The sequence below is a fragment of the Clinocottus analis genome, unplaced genomic scaffold (assembly GCF_023055335.1).
Source record: "Clinocottus analis isolate CAN_PGR_092001 unplaced genomic scaffold, fCliAna1.0.p SCAF_5, whole genome shotgun sequence".
Taxonomy (NCBI): Eukaryota; Metazoa; Chordata; class Actinopteri; order Perciformes; family Cottidae; genus Clinocottus; species Clinocottus analis.
In genome coordinates this window covers 16,306,230-16,334,114 of record NW_027176207.1, presented here as the reverse complement: position 1 = coordinate 16,334,114, position 27,885 = coordinate 16,306,230, and the positions used below count along the sequence as shown (strand labels likewise).

At 42.7% G+C, this 27,885-nt stretch overlaps 1 protein-coding gene across 1 annotated transcript in view; it reads left to right on the top strand.

The window, feature by feature from the left end:
- The window catches only part of zbtb16a (zinc finger and BTB domain containing 16a), a 134,725-nt gene extending 114,646 nt beyond the window's left edge, over positions 1-20,079 (top strand). The window contains exons 5-7 of the mRNA XM_068601454.1: positions 4,186-4,356; positions 13,433-13,603; positions 17,958-20,079. Of these exons, the coding sequence (XP_068457555.1) occupies positions 4,186-4,356; positions 13,433-13,603; positions 17,958-18,187 (572 nt within the window). The 3' untranslated portion in view covers positions 18,188-20,079. The remainder of the gene's footprint in view (positions 1-4,185; positions 4,357-13,432; positions 13,604-17,957) is intronic.
- The last annotated feature ends 7,806 nt before the right edge of the window (positions 20,080-27,885 follow it).

Genomic DNA, 27,885 nt, shown 5'->3' with positions numbered 1-27,885 from the left:
AAAATAGGAGGAAAAAAAAATAGGCATGAGTTGCATGCCCTTTGGGTGTCTGAGGGATGTTTTGGTTTATAAATTCTCGCCAGTCGGTAGACCGTACAAATGAATCAAGTTGCTTCTCTTTAATATCCTTTTAATAAAGCAATTATTTTCAAAATCATTATTAAGACTCACAGTAAAAGGAGTGAAATGACTTATTAATCCTTGTAAAGAATTTAAGTACCTTACATTTTAAGCTACTTTCCTATAATTCAGGTCATAAACAACAATGCTTTAATCCCGGGTGGTTTGGTATCACTTGTGGGTGGATTGGGACAACAAAAGCGGTTTTCTTTTGGACATATTATTATTTTGCATTATAGTTCTAGGCCATTAACTGAGATAGTTGAAAACTTTCTCAGACCTTTTTTCAGAGGTGGCTAGTCGCATCAGAATCAGTAAAAGTGCCGACCTCCATGGCCGGCCTCTACCCCATTTCTCTGCTCCGTGCCCATCCGGCCAATGTCACCTCTCATTGGGGAGTATTCCTCTCCATTACCAGGCTCTGTCCATCCTCCACTTAAATAACAGCAGCGCTGCCACTCCAGGCCCATTAAGATACTGCCGGCACTGCCGCGGCCACACACTCACACCAACAGCCACAAGCTGCCCGAGCCTTTATAAATAGATGGCGGGAGAAGGAGAGAGAGGCTGGTTCGAGCAAGTAAATTATTCCAAAACAGCCAAACAGGACTGAGACTAAAAACCCTCCCCACCCTCTCTGCCGGCTCCTCCAGCTCCTTCTTTCAGGTGTCACTTTGGGCTGACTCAATTTTACACTGTAATGGACCTCCCGGGTCAACTACTTTTCTCCCACTTCTCCTTCCTTTTTTTATCTCGCCACTGCTCTCTTCATCTATCAGCGGCCGACAACACCTTTACTCACTTTCCTCCAACACACACACACACACACACAGCACTGACTGTATGGTGTGTGCCACTTAATTTTGTCTAATACTAATCAGGGTTCGCACGACACCTGAATTGTGGTTTGCAGTTTGCAAGAAGGGGAACTGATGGCGAGCAGCAAGTATACTTTCAGCATGGATCTTTTATCTCACAAAGAGCTTGCTGGTGTGTTTGTGTTTAGCATAATGGCCTACATATGGCCAGTTATTTTCTAATGTTCTTTACCCAAGCAACATGCTTCAATGCGGGGCATTGCTCACTCGAGTCCTTGTAGTGGTCCACGTTTGGAATAGAGAGCAGGCTACTTAACATCTACTTGAAGATAGAAAGTGTCCATATCTTTGAGTGTTGAACGAGATGGATATGCAGCATTATGTCCCGTCCAATTCATTGATGCTTTTATCTGCCGGATATGCTATGATTAGCTACTTGTAAAGGGCAAGATCGAGGCCTACAGCTGAAAGAGCTCTCAAGCCGTAGTTTTTGTCCAGCTTTTGAGGCTGTTGCCCTCCTTAGAACAGGGAATACATCTTTATGGTTTGGTATTGAATTAATGTGTTTTCTTTATGGCAGCACTGCCATAAATAGCTGAGGGTTAACAAGATAGAAAACAGCCATGAAAGCTCAACTAGCAGTGGCTGTATCGTAGATGTTGTCTTTTTTTGGGCCCATGTATCAAGTTCTAGAGTCTGTGGAAAATAGCATTTTTATACGTGGACCAATTTCCATTTCCTACTTCTCGCCTTTGTTATTTTTTGATACACTTTTTCTATGTATCACATTGACTCTCAAAGGTGCCATGTGTTGCTTTGAAAACCAACTCTTTTCAAATTCGAGGCATACTGTCTGACACGTCGTACGGCATTCAACTTAATGTGACTCGCCACTGTAACTGCCCCAGCTTCAAAGTAAAAAGGTCTGTGTGTGCATCTAGGTTTCATATTTCCACCGCGTCCACGCCTTAGCCTAGCCCTTAGGTCAAAGGTCTGATAACATTTTGCATTCCAAAACCTTTTTCTTTTCACTCAAATTTCCTTTCTTTGACCAAAGTCTCTCTCCATCCCCTCCCCCCTCACTATCATTTGATCTTATTCGGCATTCGGACAACTCCACACCATTTTCTTTCTCGATCTCGCCAAACAACGACAGTAATGGCGTGTTACTTCACGTCTCTATTGTTACCATGAATTATTTGGTCTTCGGTCGGCCTGAGGAAGAAGTCGCCTGCTCTACTGGTCCACTGACGGAGCCAAACCTAAGACACACGATGCACCAACAGAGAGCGGGTGAGGTAGAGAGATAATAGAAGTGAATAGGGGGCATGCCTGTCAATCAAAGCCACTTAAGTACCTAGAATCCTAGAGGGAATCCAGCAGCAATCGACCCCAGTCAATTGTCTCTTCATTGATAAAAGCAAAGAGGAGGAGAAGAGACGGGTGAGAGAAATGTAACACAGGAGAAAACTAGCTTAGCACTAGTCGCATGTCTGAGCTAGTTTGCATTTACACAATTTAATCTACATCTGGTTGCTGAAAGCGTTTGCATTGGCTGTTGTAGTCATGGTGGAGAAAAGGTGCCCTTTATGTTCCCAGTTTACTTTACTCTGAAACAAGTAGGGGAAGCATTTACCAAAACTGAGACAAGAAGAGCGCCACCTACTGAAACTGCTTCTTCGAAATTGTTTTTTTTTTGTTGTTGCCATTTTCAAGATGCATGCTGGATGAACAATTATCAGAAAAAAAAGTGTAATACTCAGGTTTGTAACCAATGTGTTTTCAGTTAACATTTTGGGTGATATACTGATTTTCAAGTTTGTCCTGAGAGTGGAGCTGGAGGAAACCAGAGTGGTTTATGCTCAAGGTAGCCTGAATGCGCTCAGCACATTTTCTGGCAATTTGCCCAATACAATTTAATATAGCTTGTGTAAAACTGATGGTGAGCTGCGAGAAAAGGTTGAATCATCCTCACCTGTAGGGCTGACAGATTAGTATCTCAGGCTCTCTGTCATGAGTGTTCAACAAGGATCTAATGAAAGCTCTACACTCCTGCAGACACTCTCACTTTCTCTCCTGTAACAGAAAATGAAACGTAGAGACGGCGCTTAAGTCGGAAAGGGAAGGTTTGTCAATATTTATTTCTCTCCCCTACATGCACCAAAATTAGATGTTTTTTTCCCCCTCTTGGTTTGTACATCAGCCTCCTCTACTGCAAACTGAATCTTTCATCTTTACCTGCAATCCTGCAGATCTTCTCTATCCTTCCTCCCGTCGTCATCATCATCCTCCAGCGGTGCATCTTCCCTCCATCCCAGTTCTTTAGCGTGTAGAGCAGCAGAGACAGTGATTGATCTGGCGAGGAGGCTGTCGTGGGCCCTCCTCCTCCTCCAGTGGTTATGAACATGAGGCGGGCTGCTCTTCATAGATTTTTAAATTAGTGTCAGCTTTGCCCCAAAGATGTGTTATTGACTGATGAAATAGAAACTGAGCTCCAAACACTCAGTCCTTCCCCAGAGTTTTCCCTAGTCTGGTAATTGAAAAAGTGTGAAGGGAGTGTGTTCAAGGGAGCGTGCAGCTGTGTGTGTCTGTTCCTATGTTTGTGATTTCTTTTCTTTTTTTTCTGTGTGTGTGTGTGTGTGTGTGTGTGTGTTTGCGTGCTTGCAACTGTGCGCTCTTTATCTCTGCTGGAGAAAAATGCACAGTGCTCGCTGGAGTCGAGATTCGATTGAAGTATTGCATAGGAGATCTTTATCTTCCACGCAGCCGCTCTGGAACACGAATTCGGTTTGCACCTTTAATCCTATAAATACAGTGTGCTTCATGTGAGGCTATGAAGGCTAAGTTGGTAAAATGTTACATGTCTGAGCCCATGAGATCACACCTGAGTTGTTGCTTATCCTGCGTCTTAATCACTGTGTGCATATGCAACCTTTAGTGTGATTTGTTTGAGCAAAGCGGGCATCGTTTGTCGCTGCGGATCTACCGTGACATGCTGTAGAGGAAGGTTAGATCCCTGTCTAGCGCCTCAATGCCAGTGCTTTTTGTATTTTTTTTAACTTGTTGACTCTCATTGTTATTAGAACTTAGTCTGGATGTCACTAAAAAGACACGTGGCGGTCCAAGAAACATGAAACTATATATAAAAAAAAGGACTCAATAAGTCACTGGTTGTGGATGAGTTAAATGAAATCATGCTTCACAGCGCTCACCACCCACTAACATGTTGTGTCTTTTACCTCTGCAGGGTCCGACATGGCCATCTTCTGCCTGCTTTGCGGGAAGCGTTTCCAGACCCAGCCGGCACTGCAGCAGCACATGGAAGTCCACGCCGGCGTTCGCAGCTACATTTGCAGTGAATGCAACCGGACTTTCCCCAGCCATACTGCACTCAAGCGTCACATACGCTCACACACAGGTCAGTGGGAGCACTCACTCAGCAGCTTCACTGCGGCGATGGGGCCTCGGGTTCACCGCTGGTATGAATGGAAGCGTTGGTGAAGCTCCGCAGTGTCTATTCATTTTCTACACATTCTTGGGGGAGTCCCTTGACCTTCCCGTACCTGAAGGGGATGTAGGTCAGCTCCCATTTTAACCTGAAATACATGAACAAGTCTCTGAGAGTCATCGTTTTCAGGTGCACCTAGCTCTCTTTCCCGTGAGGGTGCAGCAGCTCTTATTCAACACTCCTCGTGGAGTCTGAGCTCACGGCAGCCACTCATATCCACAGTGAAGTGGCACTCACGATCCACGGCTTAGAACAGAGCTCAGCTGAGGGTCGGAAGACAGACAGACAGACAGATAGGCCGATGCGCCGCTCCCCCGAAGCCATGATAATCCAATAAAATATTGACTACGTTTTGGAGTAACTAGTGCATTAGAAATGATGACAAATAAATGTTCACCCAGGTCCTAAAAATTCCTTCTAAAGTGCCAGTGTGTAGCATTTCAAGGGATCTATTAGCAGAATTGAATATAATGTTCATAACTATGTTTTCAGTAGTGTATTAACCTAAAAATTTGATTCCTTGTATTTCAATGAGCCGGTTATATCTACGGAGGGAGCAGGGTCCTCTTCTTTGAGTTTGCCGTGGTGCGCCGCCTACAGTAGCCCAGAATGGGTGAATACACTTGCTCATGCCCTCTCACGAGAGAGCGCCTTGTCCGTTTTTATGGGACCTTAAGGCCACCGTAGTTCTCTGACACAAAACTGTGGTAACGTCAGCCGCCGTCCGACTTATCTCACCAGTGTTGGAAAGGGAGGAGTGAGCAGAGAACGGTGCCCGGTTGGTTGCAATCTGCAACCATAACCATAACAATAGATGCCCCTACGTCTTCCAGACAGTGCCTTTTAATTTGCCATACTTGCTCGCTCCTGCCACACCTACTAATAATTTATCCCTCTTGTTCCAACCCAATTTACATCAGCGCCTCAGGTGCACCAGTGCAATGCTGCAGCAGCATTTCTGGTCAGGGAATAACTCAACTTGGTCTTGCTCAAATAAGAATTTGCAGTGAACTTGCGTCACCATTTGTGTCTGGTCTGCCCTTTATTCTCAAAAGAGCACACTTGAATTGATTCTGTTTCTTCTACTAATAAAGCAGAGCAGACCGCGCTGTGCGGATTCATATTGACATCAAGAATTCAAAATTTAAAAAAACAGAAACATGTAGTGTTAAGTCACAGGGATCAGTGCCTTTTTAAAGATTGTACTTCTGTCTTTTTTTTTTAATCATTGAAACAATTTGAAAAAAGGTTATGACATTAATGTCTGATTGGAGCTTTAGTGGAGGTGCCACTAAATGTTTTTAATAACAAAAAACAGCACAAAATATTTTGTATACGACCTCCACATTAATAATCAACCCGTGGTTTAAGACGGTCTCAATATTATGACGTGTTATTGTCATTATGTTGCGTAATAAAAAGGCTGGATTACCATCTGCCCCAGGGTCACTGTGCAGCAGTAGGATTTTGCTATAATGATTAATTTTTGCTTTGTGTATGGGACTACACTCCACTAATACACGACGTCCAGTGACATGATGAAAAGCTTACGGTGTGACCTGCTTTATTACCTGATAATGAGGTCTTGCGTTAAATAGGGTCAGTTGCACAAGTAATATAACGTCTTAATAAAATCACATGTTTATGACATGCGGAACACGGTAAACTCGCACATCACGCTCTTTTATTGGGTGATAAATTAACATGACGTGAGCACATGGAAATTTCATGCGATCGTTCACGTCTATTAATAACATTTCTGAGAAACTCCCCATGCAAAAGAAAAAAAAAGCCTTAATTCTTGGATGTGCTTTTTTTTTCGCATAAAAAATGTTGAGCGCACATTTTCCGAGGAATTCTGAAAAGTGATTTGTACATTTCTTTGGGCTTTCAGATATAATGTATTGTCTCATATTACCAGCTCCTACCCTGGTTTGTTGGGCCAGTGAAATAGTGAGAATGGAAAGAATGCACAACAAGTATTGTCATGGAAAAAAATATAATATTACAAGTAAAAAGGCATGTTATTTTAGGAAATGGGAGTGAATTATGTTATCCCTACCCAGTTACATTGCTCCTCTAGCTCAGCTGAATAAACAGCATTAATTCAGGTCAACCCAAAATGTATTCTGCAGCAGTCAGACGCAGCTTATTTACAGTGAGTATTTTGTGTTGTTTTTTTTCCCTCTCCAGTCCACATGTAATTCTCTCCGTGCTGGCTCTCTACTGAGGCGAGGCCGGGATACTAATACATTGTTGTGAGGGAGCAGAGGTAGCCTGACGGATGCTGCTATTCAGAGGGAAAAAAAAAGAGAGAAAAAAAAAAAAACGTAACCATGACAGAATATGAACACATGGAAATGAATCCCATTTCAGCGGCGAGGGATGGAGGCTTTCCCCCCCCCCCCCTCTCTCTCACTGCCTCTCTCACCCAGCCGCCTGTCTGCGACCTTAAATAACAGTCTCACTGTCAGAGCCGATTTAGCTCACCGGCTCACGGATAAATATTTGAAACGAAAGGAGTGAGATGAGAGCAGTCGGCCCTATTTACAAGTCAGGCGAATACACCATTAGTGTGTGTGATGGTGGGAGGGGAGGGGTTGGGGGCCGAGCTGCTTGAGCCGTCTGTACAGTAGCAATGCACACATCTGCTCTGTCTGCCAGACATTGGAGAGGACAAAAGCAGCGTCTCTGATCCACCTGCCCACCCGGGCGACGCAAATGTCACCCCGGCTCGTCTCCGGAGCCCGCAGATGAGACTTTGCAGCCCCGTGCCACTTTGAACCGCATCCCACTGTGGCCGTGTGTTAAATCACAATGAGCCAGCCGCGAAAGCAATCGCTTAAATATGATGTGGAGCCTTTTGTCGGGGGGATTATAAAGTCAGCAACTCACACAGCCATTATGGGAGCCAGAAATAGGTCCTAATTTACCCTCGAAAAAAAAAGGAGAGGAAAAGACACGCATGGCGTTTCTCAACATTTACACTTTGATGTTAATAATCTCATTCACACTTTGCTGGTTAACAAGGTGAAAATAGTGTTTAAAAACAGACGCGCTTGATGGGGTATCCACCTCAGAGCATGCCTTTTATTGCCTACCTTCATACAGAGACACCCAAGCACGGCCCTCGTCTAACAAAGTCCATCCAACGTGGACACCTGTCCATATCTATGTCACTTCTTCTTTTCTTTTTCACCTTTAAGTTTCCAACATGCATCCAAAAAGCGAAGGCTCATTACTAGGCGTAGGTGTGGACATGTGGAGGACAGAATAAAATAAGAGACTGTTCAGCTAAAACAATATATTACTTTCCTTAATAACAAATGACCAACTACTACTACTACAAACAATTCCATCTAATAAAATCTCTACTTCATTTTACTTATTTTTATTGGTTTAAAATCATATATTTGCACCATTTTACTAGAGAGCACTACCCTACTGTCTTGGATTGGATTGATGCTCCATCGCAATATCTTTTAAAGGGAACGTTAACCCTGAATCAAAAGAATATTTAAGACCTTTTTCCCCAAAACCTTGCAATTTTTTGGCCGTGCTTTTTTCCATCCTGAATAGCGTGCACTAATCTTCTTCTCAAGCCGCGTACAGCTCCAACAAGCTCCACCGCTCAGAGGTACATAACTGCAGCCTGAGAAGCAAAAGCCATGACCGGAAGTTATTACAGCATGCAGTGACCGAGAAGGAAGATCCTTCATGTGCAGCCATTTTGACGAGTTGTACCAGTGGACAGGGCCATGGCAATATTTTACTCAGATGTTTATTGTTAAAACTGGTGTTGTCTTATTCAGATCTTATTCAGCCACCTGTTGAACCATCCGCCAAAGTTTTCAATTTCAGATTTTAGTTTTGCTTCATTCTTAGTTCCATTCAATGTTGCTTTATTGGCCAAAAACAGATGTTGCCAAAGCATAAAAAAGTACACAATAAAATGAATATGAACATTTATTTCATATTTTATAATTCATTTATATATTATTATATATGTATTTCAAATAAAATAGATTTAATGTGACATATGTAATTGTAATTACAGCCATTGTTGCATTAAAAATAAATGTAAAAAATGGCATGAATGAAAAAAGGATTGAGCATATTGTAATAATTGAAGGTCAGAGTATGTAAAGTCTTCAGCACATGAACGTATCGACGCACACGTGCAAGAAGACAAAGCTTCCCACAGGTATTTTCCCCAGGAAACAAGAATAAATGTTTGCAAATACCATGATCTCAATTCCTTATTTACCCTAATTTTAATGGTAAAGAGTGTGGCAGCTCATCTACCATAGAAAGCTTTCCGGCTCGCGGTTATTGGTTGAATCACCGTTCTTGTATCAAACGACAAAAGAAAGCAGCAAAAAGCACTTTTATGGACATGCATTATGTGTGCTTCATTTTACCTGTCTGCCGGCTTATCTATTGAAAGCAGCCTTGCTAGTGCGGGCGCCGACACTGGATCACCATTTAGGACGAGGAAGGGGGAGAAAAGGGAAAAAAAGAAGAAGAAAAAAAAACGGATTTAATGGTGTTTATTTCAGCATCTTAATCATGCCATCTCTCCTGCTCTCCTCCCAATGCGTCTTTCCTTTTCCTCCCTCCACCTGCAGTTTCATCACCTTCTCCTCACATGCCAGGATATTGCACACACTCGGCTCCATGTTGCCCCTTTATTGTGTTTGTATATCTTTATTGCATGTATGCACACTACAGTATAGGTTCGAGCACTCCCGCGCAAACACACAATGTGGGCTCATAACAGTGGCGGCCATGGCAGCTGTGCTATTCCCCTTCCCTAACACCCCGCACACAGACACACACGCTCTCTCTTTACAGACCAGGCCTTCATTAATATTCCGTTGTTGTGCACTGTCTGTGTGTAAGTGTCTGTGTGTGTGTGCGTGTGTGTGTGTGTGTGTTTTTTTTTTTTTTTAACTCCGAGCCAATTTGCTGTCTGCTGTGGCAGGGTGTTTTGTGTTCGCAGCTGTATTTGATAGCGCTATAGCCAAAGAGAGAGAGAGAGGGGGATAGAGAGAGGTAAAGAGAGACGGAGAGAGGGAGAACGATAGAGGGAGGGAGGACTGAATTGAATTTAGAGAGGGCCAGTTCTGGTCCTGGCAGTGATGGAGCCCAGTGATTTACAGCCTCTTACCGTATATAATGAACACGCCCCGGGTGCCCGCGGGCACAGGCACCCTCGGCAGGCCTTTTGGGTGTCAAAGAAGGTGATGGGGAGGAGAGGGGGTGTAAATGTAGAGGCGGTGGTGGTGGCGGTGGTGGTGGTGGTGGTGGGGAGGGGGGGGGTCAGGAGACGCAGGTGGTGATGCTCGGGGGCACCCACGGGTCCACTCACCATGCTGTGGTTCCACCTCACTGTGCCGAGTCCTCATCTGCGGCCTCTCTCCGCCATGTGGTCACACCAGAGAGTCAGAGGAGCAATAGGATGGGAAGGGAGGAGAGGAGAGAAGGAAGGAAGGAAGGAAGGAAGAATAGGGATGCGAGGAGGACAGACGGACAGAGGGCGGGAGGGAGTAATAGCGGCAGATTTTAGATGGACAGAGGACATGTCCCCATTATTCTCCAGCCCCCGTGAGAATATCCTGACAAAATGAAGTCCTGTCTGGCGCTCCTCACAATGTGATTATAGAATTGTGTCTGCTTTATTTAGAGCCCTGCGCCGCATCTTTGCACTTTGGCGTCCCCGAGTGGCTACAGGAGATAACATGCATGACATGATACCGCAGGATGCTGGAGCCGTGACAGCTCCCACTCTGCATTTTATAAGGCTGAGCACCGTTGTTCTAAATCAGAAACTGCAGCATCCTAATAACAGTTGCATTGTTTTGTCAGTGGCAGTGAGGAATATGGTGGTTTGAACAGAGGGCTCGGAGGTATTGATGGTCAATGCATAACCTGCAAGGCAATACTTTGTCATAAAGATAAGGTTGAAATACTTAAACACACTCATCCCAGCTTCTGTAGTTATTAAGTGGATAGAATTTCCATGTTATTACCAAATGGCTTCCTACGTTTATCCAAATTTTGTGGTGCATAGCGAAGGCATTTTTTAACCTATTGTTAAAAGTCTTTGGAAGTTGATTTTAGTCGCCTTTTGAAATACAGTAAAGAGAACATATGTTCCATAAACACTGGCATATCCTTAGAATCAAAAAGACAACAACAACCCTGTATTGAAACAAGAAAAACGGTAAGCTCTTTCCTGCTAATTCCAGATTTTTGGACGCTGTTGCAGCAACAGGGCATTAAGCGTAAATAACATCGGCCTCCTCTGAGTATTAGCATCCCGCTCGCCGGTCTGATCGGAGGCCCTAATTAAAGGCAGGTGAATCTCAGCTCAATTATTATTCTTGCAGCGTCGCACGAGCCCACCGAGCTCCGTGATGGATTGTGATCTCTGCTGTGGTTGAAACGCTAGAAAGAGCACAATGTCTTACAGCGGGAGCCACTGATAACTTCACGCAGACAAATAAAGACTGTCACTTTTATTGATTTTACCCAGCTCCCACCGCTGCCGCCATATACACCCACATCCCCTGCTCTATCCCTGTCTCAGTTTTAACCCTCCCCTCCCCTCACACACACACACACACACACACCTCCATCCCCATCAAAGCTTCCCTTTAATGGGAAGGCGTCCAACCTCACAAGACACAGAAAACGTTTCTTCCATTGAAAGTATAGCACGCCTAAAATGGTATCAGCATTTAAAGGGTGTCCATCTATCATCCCTCTGTCTGTCTCTCCTCCTAAATAAACCAAATAAACTCATACATGCCGTATACAGGCATGAAATAAAATATGCAAGGTGGAAGTGAAATTGTCTCTCAACAGCAGGGTAGCGGCGGCAGCACATAACGAGAAATGCAATTTATTCCCTGGCACGTTGCTGCTCGGACAGGCAGATAATGAAAGGCATAGGTCATTGATGGTGACTTAAACCTGCAGCGGTGGTGTGAAATACATTACTAAACATCCACAACATTACTTGGCCGGAGAGTGTAACGGTAAGGAGGAGGGAGGGGTGCAAATGATGCAAGGAACAGTTCCTCATCAAACACAGGAATACAATTAGTGTTTGGACGGCGAGTGAGCGCCTCCTGCAAATCATAATATCCCAGATTATTGACATCTGAATATCCATTACAGCTGCCCCGTGGGGATCTGTGCTCTGGCACGCCCGAGGGGAAAAATGAGAAGCTCGTTGTCATTTTAATTTCTGAAGGCACACATATACTGTAAATCCGCTGCCAGCCTGGTGTCTGAAATAAGTCTAATGTCTAAGAACGGAAATGTGGTGCTCTGTAAATACAACGGGAGAACACATTTACACTGCGTGAAAGCATTAGTCAGAGGAGCCGCGAATAGAAACAGATTGTGTGCTGACAAATGAGGCAATACATTGAAATTAAAGGTATCGAAAGGCGGATGCGTTTATCCACAACTTTGTTTTTAGTTCTTCTCATTTAACCATGATCAAAAAGGTGCCCAACATGTTTTATGCATGATTGAAGAGTTCCCTGTAGTTTACATTCGGTACATTAATTTCGCTCAAAACAATATTTGCTATGTAAAGATGCAATGGAGTAATTTCAACCTGAATCTCTTTAGTCTTTTCTCTGGAATATGACCCCCTCCTCCGGTCCCAGACTTCTGTATTCCTTCATCTACAAAAACCCTGCATTAATACACCGTTGTGCGACAGTAAAAGCAGTAATAAACTTTGCAGCAAGTGGCCAGTAAACTTACATTATTCACATGACAGTGAACAAGGCTGTGCCAAGATTCTGACACTGCTGGCCATGGGTTTGAAATACGAATGTTTTGAACAATGTATCTGCAGCACTTGGCGTTTCATCAGAGAGCTGGCATGTCATGAGAGATGAATGAGTTATCTCAGTCTTGTGAGCTGGGATGTTGTTCATTTCAGAGCGAATGGTGATCCAAATGAAGTCCATGAGACAACCCAACGCCCCTTTTTTCTTCCTTTCGTTTGCCTGCTGCTATATTCAAACCAAAACGGATAGAGGACGGCGATTAGCTTCCAGGTCCAAATGTTCTTAAATCCTTGCATTTTTGACAGCCTTCATTAAACAACCATCTGCCTTGAGGGAGTGGAGGAATCAACGTGTTTGTGAGTTCTTGAATTAAAGGCAAGGCGAGTTTATTTGCATAGCACCTTTCAGCAATACGGGAATACAAAGTGCTTTCCATAAAACACAAAGGCATAAAGTAAAGATGGAAAAGAAACACAATATAAAAAAAGACGAGCATAAATTTGGATTTCAGTCAAATAGGAGATGAAAATAATCTAAAATAGAATAATTAGGTATATAGTAGCTATATAGTCCAGTCAGGTTATCCATTAATGTATTTTGAGACGGGGACAGGCAGGTCAATAACGCATCTCGTGAACGGCCATGACAGGTATACGATTATTTTTGCACAAAGCAAACAACAGTGCAGGTGATTTGTGGAGAAGACAACAGATGGGTTGCATTGTCTGCTGGTATTAGAGCTGTTAAGTGGGCATCCATTAGAGCATAAACACCCACTGTTCCAGCGTTGTGCATAAACCCACCAAAACAATCAGAAAGAAAACATTCAGTAATGTTTCTCCCTTTTTGGGTTTCAAAGTCGTATGTTTCCACGTTTTGGGTGCTGTGAATCCAACCATACTGGTCCTGGTTAGAGCCAAGCAACCATAAGCATCGCAAAACTTGACTTCAGTTAACGTTTAAACAATATTCAAATGAAGTTGTGCACTTAAGCAAAGCTTCATGTTGCTGGCCCTCGTACTCAATCTGTTAATCCTGCCCTTCAGTCTGTGTTTTCACAAATCCTCAAGAAGTGTTGTTCTGTTGCCTTTTCTTTTTTCCTTTTTTTCAACACTCAACAAGATTGTGTGCGCCGGTGATGTCAGCTTTGCTTGTGTCTCTCCACATTTCAGCAGGGGACCATCCGTATGAGTGCGAGTTCTGCGGGAGCTGCTTCCGAGATGAGAGCACGCTGAAGGGCCACAAGCGCATCCACACCGGGGAGAAGCCCTATGAATGTAACGGCTGTGGGAAGAAGTTCAGCCTCAAGCACCAGCTGGAAACCCACTACCGTGTGCACACAGGTACTGTGATCAGAAAAGGTCCGGCCGACGAAAGAAGCCGTTTGAACGGAAAGACGATGCGTTTAATTTATGTTGATGATCAAAGGATTGGAAACCCGTCTGTGGGTTTTCATGCTGGAACTATTTCTTGATTTACAACGGTTCATCCTTCTGCCCAGAGCATCTCTTGCGGCATCTAAAGCTATAGCACAGGTTGCCAGATGTGGTCTCTGCAGAGAGGTTTAGGTCTCTTTGCAGGCACAATGGGATCAAACCTGGCAACCTCATTGGGACAAAAGGAAATACTAGGAAGCTGTGGCTTTTGTCTGCCAAGGCGGTTTACTAGTGTCACTCCCGCTAGAATAACAGTCCTTCGTCAAACAATTAATGTTGGTTAGTGGTGTTGGCAGCTATTTTCCCGTCTTTATGCTAAGCTAACAGCTAACAACTTGAACTATACCTGGCATCATTTAAACAAATTTTGTTTAAAATACACACAGTATCATAAACCCTTTAAAATTGTCATTTTTCTACATTTCCCTAATTTGAAATAAGTGCGTCATTATATCTTATTGCCACTCATAATGAGACAGTGTTGAAATATATTGATGCAGTTGTTGGTCCCTGGGAAAGGACTGTGTTGTAGGAAATCCAAGTTGCACAGGACAGACCAGACCAGATGAATATCTTTGTTGCTGTGATACAGTAGACGAATGTCTCCGAAGACTTTCTATTGATCCCGGTATATTTAGAGCCCCATAAAGATGTTGACACAGTGATAAGCTGGGTGCCCTGGAGAATGAGTGCACGCAATGTAGCAGACTGAGTGAGGATATCATGAGTGCTCACCAGCATGGCACACAGCCAAGGCTTTATGCTTCCTCGCCATCTCTTTTTCTCCAACGCGCGCACACACACACACACACACACACGTTGCAGCAGCAGCACACTCCCATCTCCATTCAATAAGCCAGCTGTTAAGCCACACTATCAAGGCAGCCTGTCCAATAATTGGCTCCCCCCCATCCACCCTTTCCCCTTTTGTGTGGGGGAGGGGGCTTTGCGTTAAGCCGGAGAGCAACAGCAGATAACAAGAGCAAGTGACAAGCTCACAGTCAAAGGCCACATCGCACAAAAGGGAGCTGCTTGATGAATCATCGACATTGGCAACCTGACCCCCCCCCCTCCCAATCCACCCCACCGCGACCGCCCCCTTCTTTCCACACATCCCAAATGCCAATGGCGGATCAATACCTGGGCCCCATTTGCAATTCATTATTAGTTAGTTATTTGAGGCGACCGTATTTACAGTCTGGTTATCAATAGTAACATAATGCAGGTGTCCACACTGCACATAGTGACCTGCAACACAGTATTCATGCCTATTGGCCGAATGACGCAGGAACCCTGACCCTCCCCCCCCACAGATGTCAAGGTTAACCAGGGCTCCAAAAAGGACAGGCAGAACGAGCGGCGTATAGCTAGGCATGAGGCCTCCCGTTTTGCCAGCACACATGTGCGAGGCTCCAGCTGAAGGGTGACAGCGAGCGGTGGGCTAGATCACATCCGACAGCTCATTTCAAATGCCATTGGTAAAGGTCAGCATTTACATGTCTAATTTGCGTCTGCCGGCATGAGCGTTGGTGGATTATTCCCTGCCATCACTCAAATCATTAGCACATTTAGGATGGCTGCTGTTGCTGAATTGAAATGTCCTCCTTGAATATAAGCAGCCCCCCACAGCAAGAGAGCCGCCCCACACTTTGATTTATGACACCTTCAGGATTTCTCCATGGAAGGAGCTGTATTTTGTTTAATGTAGCAGATTGGTTAAATGTGGCTTATAAAAGAAATGGCAAACATTTAAACGTCCCACATTCCTGTCATTTTCCCTCCATTTAAATTGTATCTTCAGTTCTTTTCCCAGTCACTAAAAGTCTGTTTCAGTATTCTCACAATTAAAGCTGAACTGTTTGGTTTTTTTATTCAGTTTTTATTATTATCTCTGCCAGGAGATCATGAGGATTGGTCTGGTGTGAGTGTGTGTATCACTGTGTCCAGCCACAGGTAATCTCGCATACAGTTGCTCCATACTGCCAAATATTTTGGGGCTCATTTGTGGCTGCTTTCTCTCGGACTTGTAGAGGTCGCGGTGACTCACACTTTGTCAAAACACACCGGGTGAAGATATGCACTCTAACGTGTGCCTCTTTTCAGTTTCTATTATATTGACCTTCACTAATACCGGTTATGGTACCATCGTAGTCGCCAAATTAATTGACTATTTGCTAAATCCTAACCTCCAACTCAGACTGCGTAGCATTAGCTAGCACTGAGAGTTTCTGCATTTTCAGTCTGGTCTTGTGCATTTGGAGTTAATCGTAGTCAAACGTTTAATAGGTTGGAAGGAGATTAACATTTCTACGCAAGAACTTGGAGCTAACATTAGCGCAGTAAGGTTAGCACATCATTGACTAGCGTTAGCACTTTTATGCTGCTTCAACTTACATCTTTATCTTTTTAACCCGATTTATTCTGCTGAATCAGTTTAACACCCTAGATGCATCCTTCAAGCTCATACTTGTAGACCCTTCTGTTTGCTTCTCTCTGAAATTACGTTTTCCCAAAATGTTGGGAGTGGGCTCACTATTTTCGCTCTGACAGTTTGACACGGTAGCAGTAGGGGGTGGGAAATAGCAAAGAGTGAATTAGCGAGATTTGACAACATGCTGACATTATTACAACAAAGTCAGACGGGACAAGAAACACAATAACTTGAAATTAAAGTGAATCGCAGAACTTGAGAAGCAGTTAAAATGCTCCGGCCTCTAGGCTTGGAAGTTTACATGCACATGATTAATTAAGTTCAATGCTTAGATGTCATCTGCCTTCCGATGTCGGGTTGCAGCACATTATATTTAATAGCAGGACATCTCTTTTTAATGTTCTTGTTGCACGGCATGATGTGAAAAAAAAGCCTTGCATCGTTCCAAAATCCTAATACATTGGTGTCTTTTTGATAAAGGCAGAATTGACAACTGAACACAAAGGATTTGTATTGCCCCAACCACACAAGTAATTAGAAGAGCATTTGTTAGCTGCTCGAGGGGTGGTTTAATGGCCCTGACTGGCACGGTGTTGATACCGTCTCTCAGAGGTGAACAAGCCTCTACTGTATGGTACGTTCATGCTGTTCTTCTTCTTTCTCTTTTGCAGTTGTACCAATTATTGGGGGCAGTTGGAGTGACCTAAAGCAGTTAGTGTAGTATTTTACTGCTGCACAAGCTGTTAAGGAGACAGTTTGGGATTTAATTCTTGGGTTTTGTCTTGTCACTTATGTGCACAGTCCAATTATCGGAACACCAACAGAATATCTTGTGGGCCAGCAGGGTGGGCCAGTAATGGGAAACCCTTCTCTCCTGAAGCCTTGGCATAGAGAGCTTTTGTTTATTCACACAACAGGTTTCATATGCGGCAGAATACACAGAGACAACATTTTGCTTTGAAAGGATATCCTGATTGCACTACACAGTGGTGCTTATTCATGTAGCTTTGGTCAGTGTTCCTATCAGTAATAAAAAGCCTCAGTCACTGAGTTAATTGCTGCAATTACTAAAAAGAAGTCTGACAGTCAGACAATCAGAGGTTTAGAACAAACCCGTTCCATACTTAGGCTACTTTTGCACACACTGTTTTCCTGTGCAATAAGGGGTTGTTGTCAACATTTTGGCACCCACTTTTACCTCCAAAATAAGGGGCTTGGGTAATCTGGCCAAACTGTTGGTTTGTTTGGTTGTTTTCTCGTGTTTCTTGCCCCCTCAGACTCTATAGCGATGCGTCTAGCCTTCTGCAATCCCCCCTCACTAAGCACATTATCATAGCTGACAGGAGTGATGTGCAAAAATACCAAAAAAATAAGAGCCAAGTTGTAATTATACTGCAAATGGCCACAGCAATTTGGCCATCAAGCGATAGAAGATCCGCCCTATCCTTTTATGCAAACTATAATATTACATTGCTGGTACGAGGCCTTCATAATGATGCACTTTTTACCACACCTCTTCTTCCAGTGCACCATTTGAGGAACAGCAAGGGCTTTATTAGTATTGGTAGTTATGAGTGAATTTTCGCATTGAAATCATGTTAAAATGTTTGGGTGTGAATGACAAAGCAGTGCTGTGTTTATCAGACCACTTCACAGACTAATGCATCTTTTACTTATCTTTCACTTTATTTCGCTATCAAATGCATTTGTTTCCTGAGGAGGAGGCCCATCACAACGTCTGAACAATGACATAATACAGTCCCTGAATTGCACTTTGGCTCACATCATTGTTGTCTTCCACCCTCGCCCCCTTCCCTTTATCATCCTTAGGTGAGAAGCCATTCGAGTGCAAGCTTTGCCACCAGCGATCCAGGGACTACTCGGCCATGATCAAGCACCTGCGCACCCACAACGGCGCCTCACCCTACCAATGCACCATCTGCCTGGATTACTGCCCCAGCCTGTCAGCCATGCAGAAGCACATGAAAGGCCACAAGCCCGAAGATGTCCCCTCAGACTGGCGCATAGAGAAGACCTACCTGTACCTCTGCTACGTCTGAGGCCGGGAGAGTAAACGAAGAGCGAGGGGGGAGGGTACGTGTGAGGGTGTAGGTGTGGGCGGGGTTGAGTGGTAAGGGGAATGTAATTGAGCGGATAGAAGGCTGTAGTGGAGAGTTGACGATTTAGGAATGTCAACGGCAAGAGACCCGAAAGCAAGAGGCTTTGTTTTCTCTTTTTACTTTTCATGCAAAGGCGGAGCGCCAACCGACGGGGTTAAAGGGTGGTGATAGTGGGACAAAAGTGCTAAGAAGAGGAAGACTCGGACACGGAGAGAGATTCTCCACCATAGTTCGGATTCACCGGGTCATTCACTACATCTGCAACTGTGTTATTGTTTCAGGTCATTTCATGCAGCGCCATTAAGTGAGCGAGCTGCAAGGAAGTGACTTTTTTTTGGATGCTGCCGTGAGTGAGAAAGCAGATTCTCAAGGGCTATCTGAACCTGCACATGCTTGCCATCACTCCCTTTTTGGAGAATCTTTTTTAGTTTTGTCCTATCTTGATATGGTTTGTTTGCCTTTGCCCTGCTTAGTCATACTAGTTTGGATCACATGAACAATGTGTGAATATGAGCATCAACTTAGTCCCCCTAGTAGTCCATCATGTCATGGTTTGCTTTCCAAGTATCGAGGAACTGTTGGCGTTCAGAAGCCAAAAATCCTTCTCCGCAAACCTTGATGCTCTGGTAGTTACCAACCACAACAGAGTTATCTTAGAGGACTGAGAAATATTTTCAGTTTCACCTCCTCAAACAAACTGGATTAAATCAACACATGCTGCAGAGTTTGAATCCACTGCATTGGGCGATCATGTTTCCAATCCTTTTTCATCCCCAATGGGAGATTTATCTGTTTTTGCAACTTCCAGGCATTTCTAGCTGCACACCTAGACACAGATCGTCCCTGTTTTCACCGAAATCTGCCAGTACAACCTGTTCATACAGGAGATCCATCCGATCCCAGCGGTGGCAGCGAGATAGCCCCTGAGAATCCGCAGCGGAGCCGGTAGACTTATGCAGTAGATGAAACAGTTGAACTGGATGAATGGGAGCACAAAAATACTGCAAACCAAGCACCTGTTTGGTTGTTACGTGGAGGGGCGGAGATGCGAGTGCTGCTTTTTTTTTTGGAGGAAGTTTTTCCGGTTTTCTCTGCAGTCTTCCTGGTTCTGCATCTCGGTCGGATGAGGGCCGGAGAAGGTCGAGCCCCACCGGCCGCCCGCGGTTCTCCCCGGACGGAGAGCCAACTTGTGTCACTTTTCAATCTTATATTTTTTTAGCTCTGCGTCATAGTTTATCACAGCTTGATTGCACAGGTTAAAAACAAATTACGACAACGGTCTCTGTTTGATGTCTGCAAGTTATATATATTTTTCCATTAAATCATAACTGGCTATTACAGTACGCCACATTTAAACCCAGCGTATCCACCTACTCAGCAATAGATAACTGGACTGCTTATATTCATGTACATTTAACCAGACGACTATCATTATCTCACACTAATGATGAACTACACAAACTGACACATACACAGTAACACTTTGTAACGCCACAACAGACCTGTCTGTTCACCACAGTGATGGAAAACAAAATGGGAAAAGGCTGCTTTCCGTGGGAGTCCTACGACTTCGACTGCTCGTTGTGAATGTTGGAGAAGGGCTGGGAATGCCTTCGCCGCACACCTTTACGTTCGACAAAGGTGGCGTGGCGGGTTGGAGACTGCACATGGTATCAAAACATGAATGTGAATGACTGTGAGCCAGGTTCGCACTAGGCTGGTGTCAAAATGCATCTCAGGTTAATGGCGCCTTTCAATGGAAGTCAGAAACCTGTAATTCCCACCTTGGAGGTTGTTATTACTCTCCATGCCTTCTGCTGGTTAACACCCCCCCCCCCTTCCTCCATCCGACATCAGATGCAGTTCTCCATGCAACACGCTGTGGCTCGCAGCTGTAAATTATATTTCACATTTAAAAATGAATATCTGCGATCGTTCTCCATCAGGTGTTCTGGTGAGATTAGACGTAGAAATGAACCGACTGAAGGGCTGGAACATATCACATAATCAAGACCGTGACGTCCTGTGATCTTCAAATTCAAACATTAATGTACACTGATAAAAGGAGGGTTTACGAATTGGGCAAAGCAGGTGGAATTTCTTTTTGAGAACATTCCCCACTGGAGGAGAGCTCCAGCGTCCGCTGAAAACGGGACCTAAAGGCAAACCTTGCATTATCCCAGGGCCCTTTCCCGTCGTTACATCGCAGATATATTTGTTTAAATGGGGAGTACATTGACATAACTGCATCTTGAAAGAAGCTAAGCGTACAGCCCCGTAACTGATGGAGAAGAAGGTGGGAATTTCCGACGTCTCTGAAACGCAGCATTAGACCTGAATGACTGACGCAGCCGCCGGTATTATGGTTGAACCTCAGGCTTTAATGAGCATCACTGCATGTCACAGCGTTACCGGGGTGATCACCTATCCAAATAGCCAGTGGAAAAAAGGGGGAAATCACTGATAGGACGAGACACTGCCCAGCAGCTTAGGGAGAGGAAGGGAGGGGGGGGCGACCAGTAAGACGACAGAATAAATCAACTCTTTCTCTGTGGTTTTGTCCCTGCGCTTCGTCTCTCTCGTCTCCTGTTGTTGTTGTCGTTTCGCCGTCGTCGTTGTCGTCGTCGTTGTTGCTGTCGTTGTTGCTGTTGTTACTATTGACCTTGAGTTTGAGCTCAACACATCGTACTTGAATTACTTCGTTTTGTGACCTCATGTTGCTTGTGTGTATTTTAATTTTCCCTCTGTTTCATTTGTACACTTCTGTGTGTGTGTGTGTGCGTGTGCGTGCGCGTGTGTTCATGAGTGTGTGTCAAAAAGATGCATTGCACGACGCGATGAAGCAATGTGTACGCAGAAAAATTAAGTGCCACGGTGAAGAGATTTGTTTTTTCTCATGTTGTGTATTTCTTTGTGCATTACTTGTTACCAAACTTGGTATTATTAACCCTGCTTGTTAAAGAGCTGGAAGGTTTGGTCGTTTGTTATAAAAGCTACCTCTAAGTTGTTGTTTTTTTGTGTTTTGCATTATTTCATCATTGCTACTTCATCTCATGCTTCTTTTTTATTTTCAAAAGTTGATTTATGATTGTCTGTGTTTTTAAGCAAAATGTATATAAAAGCATAAGAGATAACAAAAGTAGAGGTTGATAGGATTTGGAAAGTAATTCAAATGGATTTTTATTCTCCTCTTATAGTCTCCCCCTGCACCTCCAACCACAGAAGAGCAGAGAAAAAAAAAGAAGCAATTTTGAAGCCTTAAGTGATGAGTAAGAGGGATGCGGCAGATAAGAGGAAGTACTATTGCTGTTAAGAGGGTTTAAAAACAAGAATTAAAACTTGAAAATATGTGAATAGAAGTGTAGTTTTGTAATGTGAAAAAAAAAAAAAGGTTCATCAAAAAAAAAAAGCGCTGAACCGCCCAGGACAGGTCATATTTGCAGTGATGCAGAATGCGTTGGACAATTGGAACTGCAAGTGGTAATCAAAAAAGAAAAACCAGAAGGTTAAAAATAGAGATTGTCTCGGCTGACAAGCTCTCTTGAGAAATGAGCGTATTCCTGAACAAGAGCCAACAGAGGCAATTTGATATTAAAAATTGTGATATTTTTGTATTCAGTGTCAGTCCTTTTTCCATTTGTGGAGGGTTACAGCAGGGCACAAATATTTGTATTTCTTTTTTTTTGTACCTGTTTTTTTTCTCTCTCTGGGTGTGAATCATTTTTGCCTTGCTCCTCTTTGATATTGTTGGACAAAAAAACATGTGCGTGAACATATTGTAATAATAAGTGTTGCTTTCTGGATGTCAATTGCATTGTAGGTGAAGGACTAAATCTATCCGCCACAAATTTTACGAGTGTGTCTGTACGTGACGACAAAAAAAAAAAAAAAAAAGAAAGAAAAAAAAAGGATGATAAAATACGGGACGGCAGGGGGGCGCTGCCAAACCGACCAATTAGTACTTGTCATTTACAATTTTTCAATCAAACTTGACTGTCAACATGTCTTTTGTTTTGTTTTTGTATTTGAAAAAAAAAAAAGAAAAGAAGAAGAAGGGATGGCATGTCCCGTGGTGTCTTGCCATTTTATTCTCAAACACTGTGAGCTGAGGGGCTTTTCCACCCTCATATAATATCCACCCACTAAAATATACCCAGTCACGGCTCAGTCTGAACCACCACAATGCAAGACCTGATCAGTCACATTATTCCTATCATCGTCCTCTGAATGTTTTCTACTTTTTCGTGCGGGTGAAAGAGTGCGTAAACGAGTGTGTAACTGTGTGTGCGTGCGTGTGTGTGTATGTATTAGTGGAAAAATGCACTAATCAGATCAGATACAAAATAAAATGATACTCTATGCCACTTTTTTTCTCTATGTTGGAAAAAATATATATATACATTGGCATCGATATAGTTCTTCCCTCAGTGTTCCTCCAATGTTTCTGTACTATCTTTGTGCCTAAAAATGGAATTTGTTCAACAAAAATATCCATCTATATCTGCTTAGTTTCCGTATTTTCAGAAGAAAATAAAAATGGTGTCTCCAGCACCCTAGGGATGTCATGACGCTCGAAAATGACCTGATTATTATTAATTATTTTTTTTATTAGAGCAGGGCATCCTTTTCAAGGACTGCAATAAACCCTTAAATGTTATTGAAATAGCAACTGCAAATCTGCATTCAATTGTTTTCTCAGGCCTTATGCTGTGATTGGCACCCAAAAGCATTTATTTAGCGACACACAACAAACATAGGGAAAATTTACGAAACCAGACCGGCTGCCAGAGGCAAGACTTGCAAAGACTGTCGGGATAAAATCTGCTCCATTAAATAGTTTTTCTGCAAGCAAACTTAAGCCCAGGTTTGGTTCTCCACTCAGAATCTATTCCATTCAGTTTTTCCTGTTGTTTTCTTTTGTCAGCAACAGGTTTGCTGATGAGAACTTTGTACTTCTCTTGAAAGCATAAATGTAATAGAAAGAAAAACCTTCCTTTTGGGTTTGTTGGCACGAGGGGTTGTCCCCTCATGCTTTGCTTCATTTATTTGTTTTTTAAAGTACTTTTTTTTCTTTTCTACAAAATGCATTTGGAAGGGGATGTTAAAATTGTCAGAGAGGAATCATGGCATCCCTGGAGCTGGCACTCTGTGTTTCGGTGTGGTGTTTCTAGAACAAAGTAGCCATTTCATGCAGTGTTGCAACGCATGTGCCATCGAGGTCTAGACTAAAAACTGTTTTGAGTAACAAAGCACCAAGACATTGTATTTTTTTATATTAGCACTGAGGACCAATTGCCCTGTCGGACCAAGCATAACGAAGCTTTTTATGTAACAAAGCTTTTCTCTCTGTCTTTCCCTGGCTTGTCTGTGCTACTTCTCTCCTCCATTGTCGTGACAGCACAAGTGCCAGTCAAGTTGCTCTGTATTAAGAAAATAGTGTTTTTATTATGATTTGAATTGTTATAGTTTTTGTCTACCTCAGCACCTAATCTTAGCCTAATCTTAGAAGGTGCCCAATTATTATTTTTTATTTTCTTTATTTTGTTCTCTTATTGTTGTCAGTTGTATAATTTTTATTGAAAATTTGCATTAGAGCTTTGCAAAGGTCCTTTGTCTTTTCCAGCGACAACGTGCTATTTTTTTCCGTGGCAGTACGTTTCCTGTTGAGCTGTGCCACCAATCTATAGCCACCGTCTGTTGATATAGAGGTTGTTCTTTTTTGTTTTGTTTTTCCATGTAGAATCAGACACCTCTCTTTGTAACATTTCAGTGTTCTCTGATGGAGTGTGAAAAAATAAATAAAAAGGAAAATAAAAGATTTAATGCTGCAGGTTCTCTTCTCCATGTTGTCACTAAAGTCAATGTTGTGCCTTTGATAGTGAAAATATAAAGATTTTTTTTTTTACATCCTACTAACAGTAGATTGTTTTTTGTAGTGGAATTTTTTTGTATTTTTATTTATGAGTCTCATAATAAAAATCAAACCATGATGTTCAGTTGTATACTTTCAATTTGCGGTTAGAAAAAATAAAAGAAATGGACTTCATGTTGTCTGTCTTAGCCCTCTTTCTGGCTCGCCATTTGTTTTTGCTGAATTCTTTAAAGAACAGAAGGTGACATTAGGATCGAGCACAAAACACTTTGTAACAGCGACTGTTTGATCCGCTCTTTAATATGATCCACTTGTGCTGCAACTTCAAAAATATACTTCATTGTGATGAATTATTTTAAGTCCAGTCAACCCAAAACAAAGCAACACCTTCAATTATTTTATAAATGTGCTCTGTTACACTCGGTCGGTTCCTTTTTTTCAGTTTAAAACAACACACTGCCAAATAATGCTCTTAAAAGTGAGTTACTGTAATTTGCATTGCATTATAGTTTAAGTGCAGACATCAGCAAGATTAAGGTAGATTCTGAAAGTAAGCAACCGAGCCCCGTATGACCAACTCTTATCCAGTGAAAGCAGCAAGCAGAATAGCCTCCAAAAGTTTCCTCAACCAGCAAGAAAGTCAACAAGTTTGCGCGACAAACAGCCTGTCGCTTCATCCAAAGCCACTCCCCCAATAATGGCTATTGTTTGTACTTGCAGCTGTCAATCTAGCAGTTTATGGAAGACTCAGGTGGTGTCTGTGCAATGATATATATATCACAGGCAGTGTGTGCGAAGGCAGACAGGTAGGTATAGTGTCAACAGATTGTTATTGCAGTCCTGCTTCAGACAGACAGTCTGGATCTTTCCTTTTGTCAGAGGATTTGATGTATTGACAGCTGTCAGGATATCAACAATTATAACAAAGGTTTTCTAAATTAAAGTCCCTATTACCAGCTTTAAAATCTGATATTAAACTAAACGGCAATATATTTCTTTTTTTAAGAGCATGAAATCGTATACATGTCCGTTGTAGTTGTGCTGTGAAATGGATCTGATCGCATAAGCAGTCAGGGAATCGGCTCCAACTCCAAGCGCAGTGTGTACGCTCCAGAAATCACAATAGAATGATGACTAGAAATTTGAATTTGTTCGGACGTGGAACGAAATACATTTTATATTCAAACAATAAAGACCTGTTCAAATTCAAACTATCCAGCCTTGAGGAAGTGGTCTGCCTGGCTCGGTTTCAAATCAAACACTGCTTTGTGGAGATCATAAGATTACAAGTACATGACCTGTGTTCTCCCGTATCAAGGCCATATACTGTGCAGCGTTGCGTTCCCCGGGGATTTTCCCCATTTCCATTCCAAGAAGAGCATCATAATTGGGTTAATGTCCCATTTGTCAGCTTGCAATTAATAATCGCATTTGATAATTTTATCATTTTGTCTTCGACGTGTCAGAGCGTGAAGCAGAAATGTGTGCGTGGTCGTGTTCAGTGTATGAACACCGTGTTTACTCAGACAATCTGAAATGTTGGGTCAATTGTTCTGGGATCTGAGTCCCTGATGTGAAGGCCTTCTCAGGTAAGCGCCATACTTGTTTTCCTCACAGAGGATAACATGATCTCTCTGGCATCTTTGCAGACTTCTATGTCATGTATGGGTTAACCAACTGTCCAATGAACACCATTAAGACTTTCATATTCTTCGGTGGTTGGTATACGGTGGAGATTTCCTCCTTTGTTTGGTTTTATTTGGATCGCATGCTGTTTTGCTGCGTCTTCCTAACCCCCATGTGCTTCTGTCTTACATCGAGAGTGGCGTCTGTGTGTTTCCTCACAACACTGGCGGTGGTTTTGGATCCTTCCACTCTGCTTCATGTCTTCCTGTGGGTTTCTCTGGCACCCTTTTCCTGTGCAGCCCAATGTTCTTGTAGGTCCATTCAATTAAACTGCATGAAACCTATTTCAGGACGAAGGTAAATCTATTTAACCTGGTTGTTGCAACTTTATCTCAAAGCTTCAAATAAATATCAATTAATATAAAATAATCATTGTTTTTGTTACTTGAAAACGTTCGTCTCTGCTGCTTCTCTTCATCCAAGTATGCTGGGTGATATTTCCACAGAGTGGCGTCGCTGGGTCTAGGTCGGGTTACACTCCTCTTATTTTCTCATTAATTTCCTTTCATCTCGTATGCATCAGGTTCATTCCTTCAGGCGTTGATGTTATACTTACTGTTCATGAAACAACTGCTCGCAGCTCTGGCGCCGCAGCAGGTGGACACATGTATAATTAGTACGTGGCAGGTTGCTGCATTAATATTTTCTGTGTTCTCCGCAACCTTTTTTTTTTATTTTGACAGTTTGAATTGGTTTGTTTTGGACCTGCTTGTCTCCCTATTTGTGGATACAACTTGGTCACATTAAGTGAGTTTTAATTGCATTCATCTAACAGGTGAAGACTACCGGTAACAAACTATACAAACCACAGAAACCAATTTACAGACTGAGGTCTGATTATTAATGTTGCCACAGTTATGAAACAAATGCTCTTGTGCATGCAGGAGAGCTCAAACCTCATGAACTGCATATGATACATAATATGTATATCAACGTTAATTATTATGTTGATATACATATTATGTCTCGTATGCAGTAAATATTCACTCATTTTGTTCTTCAACTTTGTTTGAACTTTACTTTTTTTCCCCGGAGGGATCTTGTAGCAACCATGTTTATTATTATTATTATGACTCTTATCACACACATATTATTAAGGAACAGTACCAACAAATGTAGTACTTGATGTACATTATTGCCAGCTGTTGCTGTCTGGTTATCATGACATGACATCCTGCAGAGAGAGTGTAATGACCAAAGAGGTCCATCTTTTTGTGTATTATTTATATGAAATAAAACTAGCCTTTCTAGTTTTCTAACATGTTCATGTACAGTACATACAGCACCTGTACAGTCTTTTGAAATGACCCTACATTGCTGCCAAAAAAGCATAAAAATGTATATTTGTATAATAAAGTTTGTCAATGCTGACTCTTGAAGTCTATTGAGCACATTCATGCTCCCCAGAGCAAGATTATGTTTGATTGTAATCACCCCAGAACATTCCCTTCAGGACAAACGTTACAATTTTATTGGAGCTCGAAGGTTTTTGGGTCCACTCCTGGTAAGATTGCAGGAAAAGCTAAATCTGTGTATTTTGTTGCTGGTTTTGCAGAACGACAGTTTGTGCTGAACAAGCAATGTTTGCACAACAACTAATTATGGCAGAGAGATAGATTGTAGTACAGGCAGGCCTTGAATCAAACTGAGAGGTTACAACACTTTTGTCAAAGATTAACTAAATAACAGCATGCACTGACATGGGGATTTGACATATTAAATATGTCGCTCTACTTCATCAGGTCTTTTTTTTTCCAGCTCATGCTCAACAAGGGGTGATCTTACAGCTTTTATCCGCCTGATAGGAATTCAACACAATACCTGTTGGCATTTTACTGGCACCTCTTTTTTGTTTCACTTCTGCTGCTATACAACATGTCAGTCAGGCCAAATGGAGCTCGTTCATTCAGGTACTGACAGGTGAGGTGCATCGCAAATGCACCTCAGCAATAAAAAGCTCCAAAGATGTTAATTCTTAATTTTAAACAACGCCATCTTAAAGGAGTTGGTTCTGCTAATTTTACTACACGTTAAAGACAAAAAGGGGAAGTAAATGGCCATTGCTGTGTGCAGCACAATG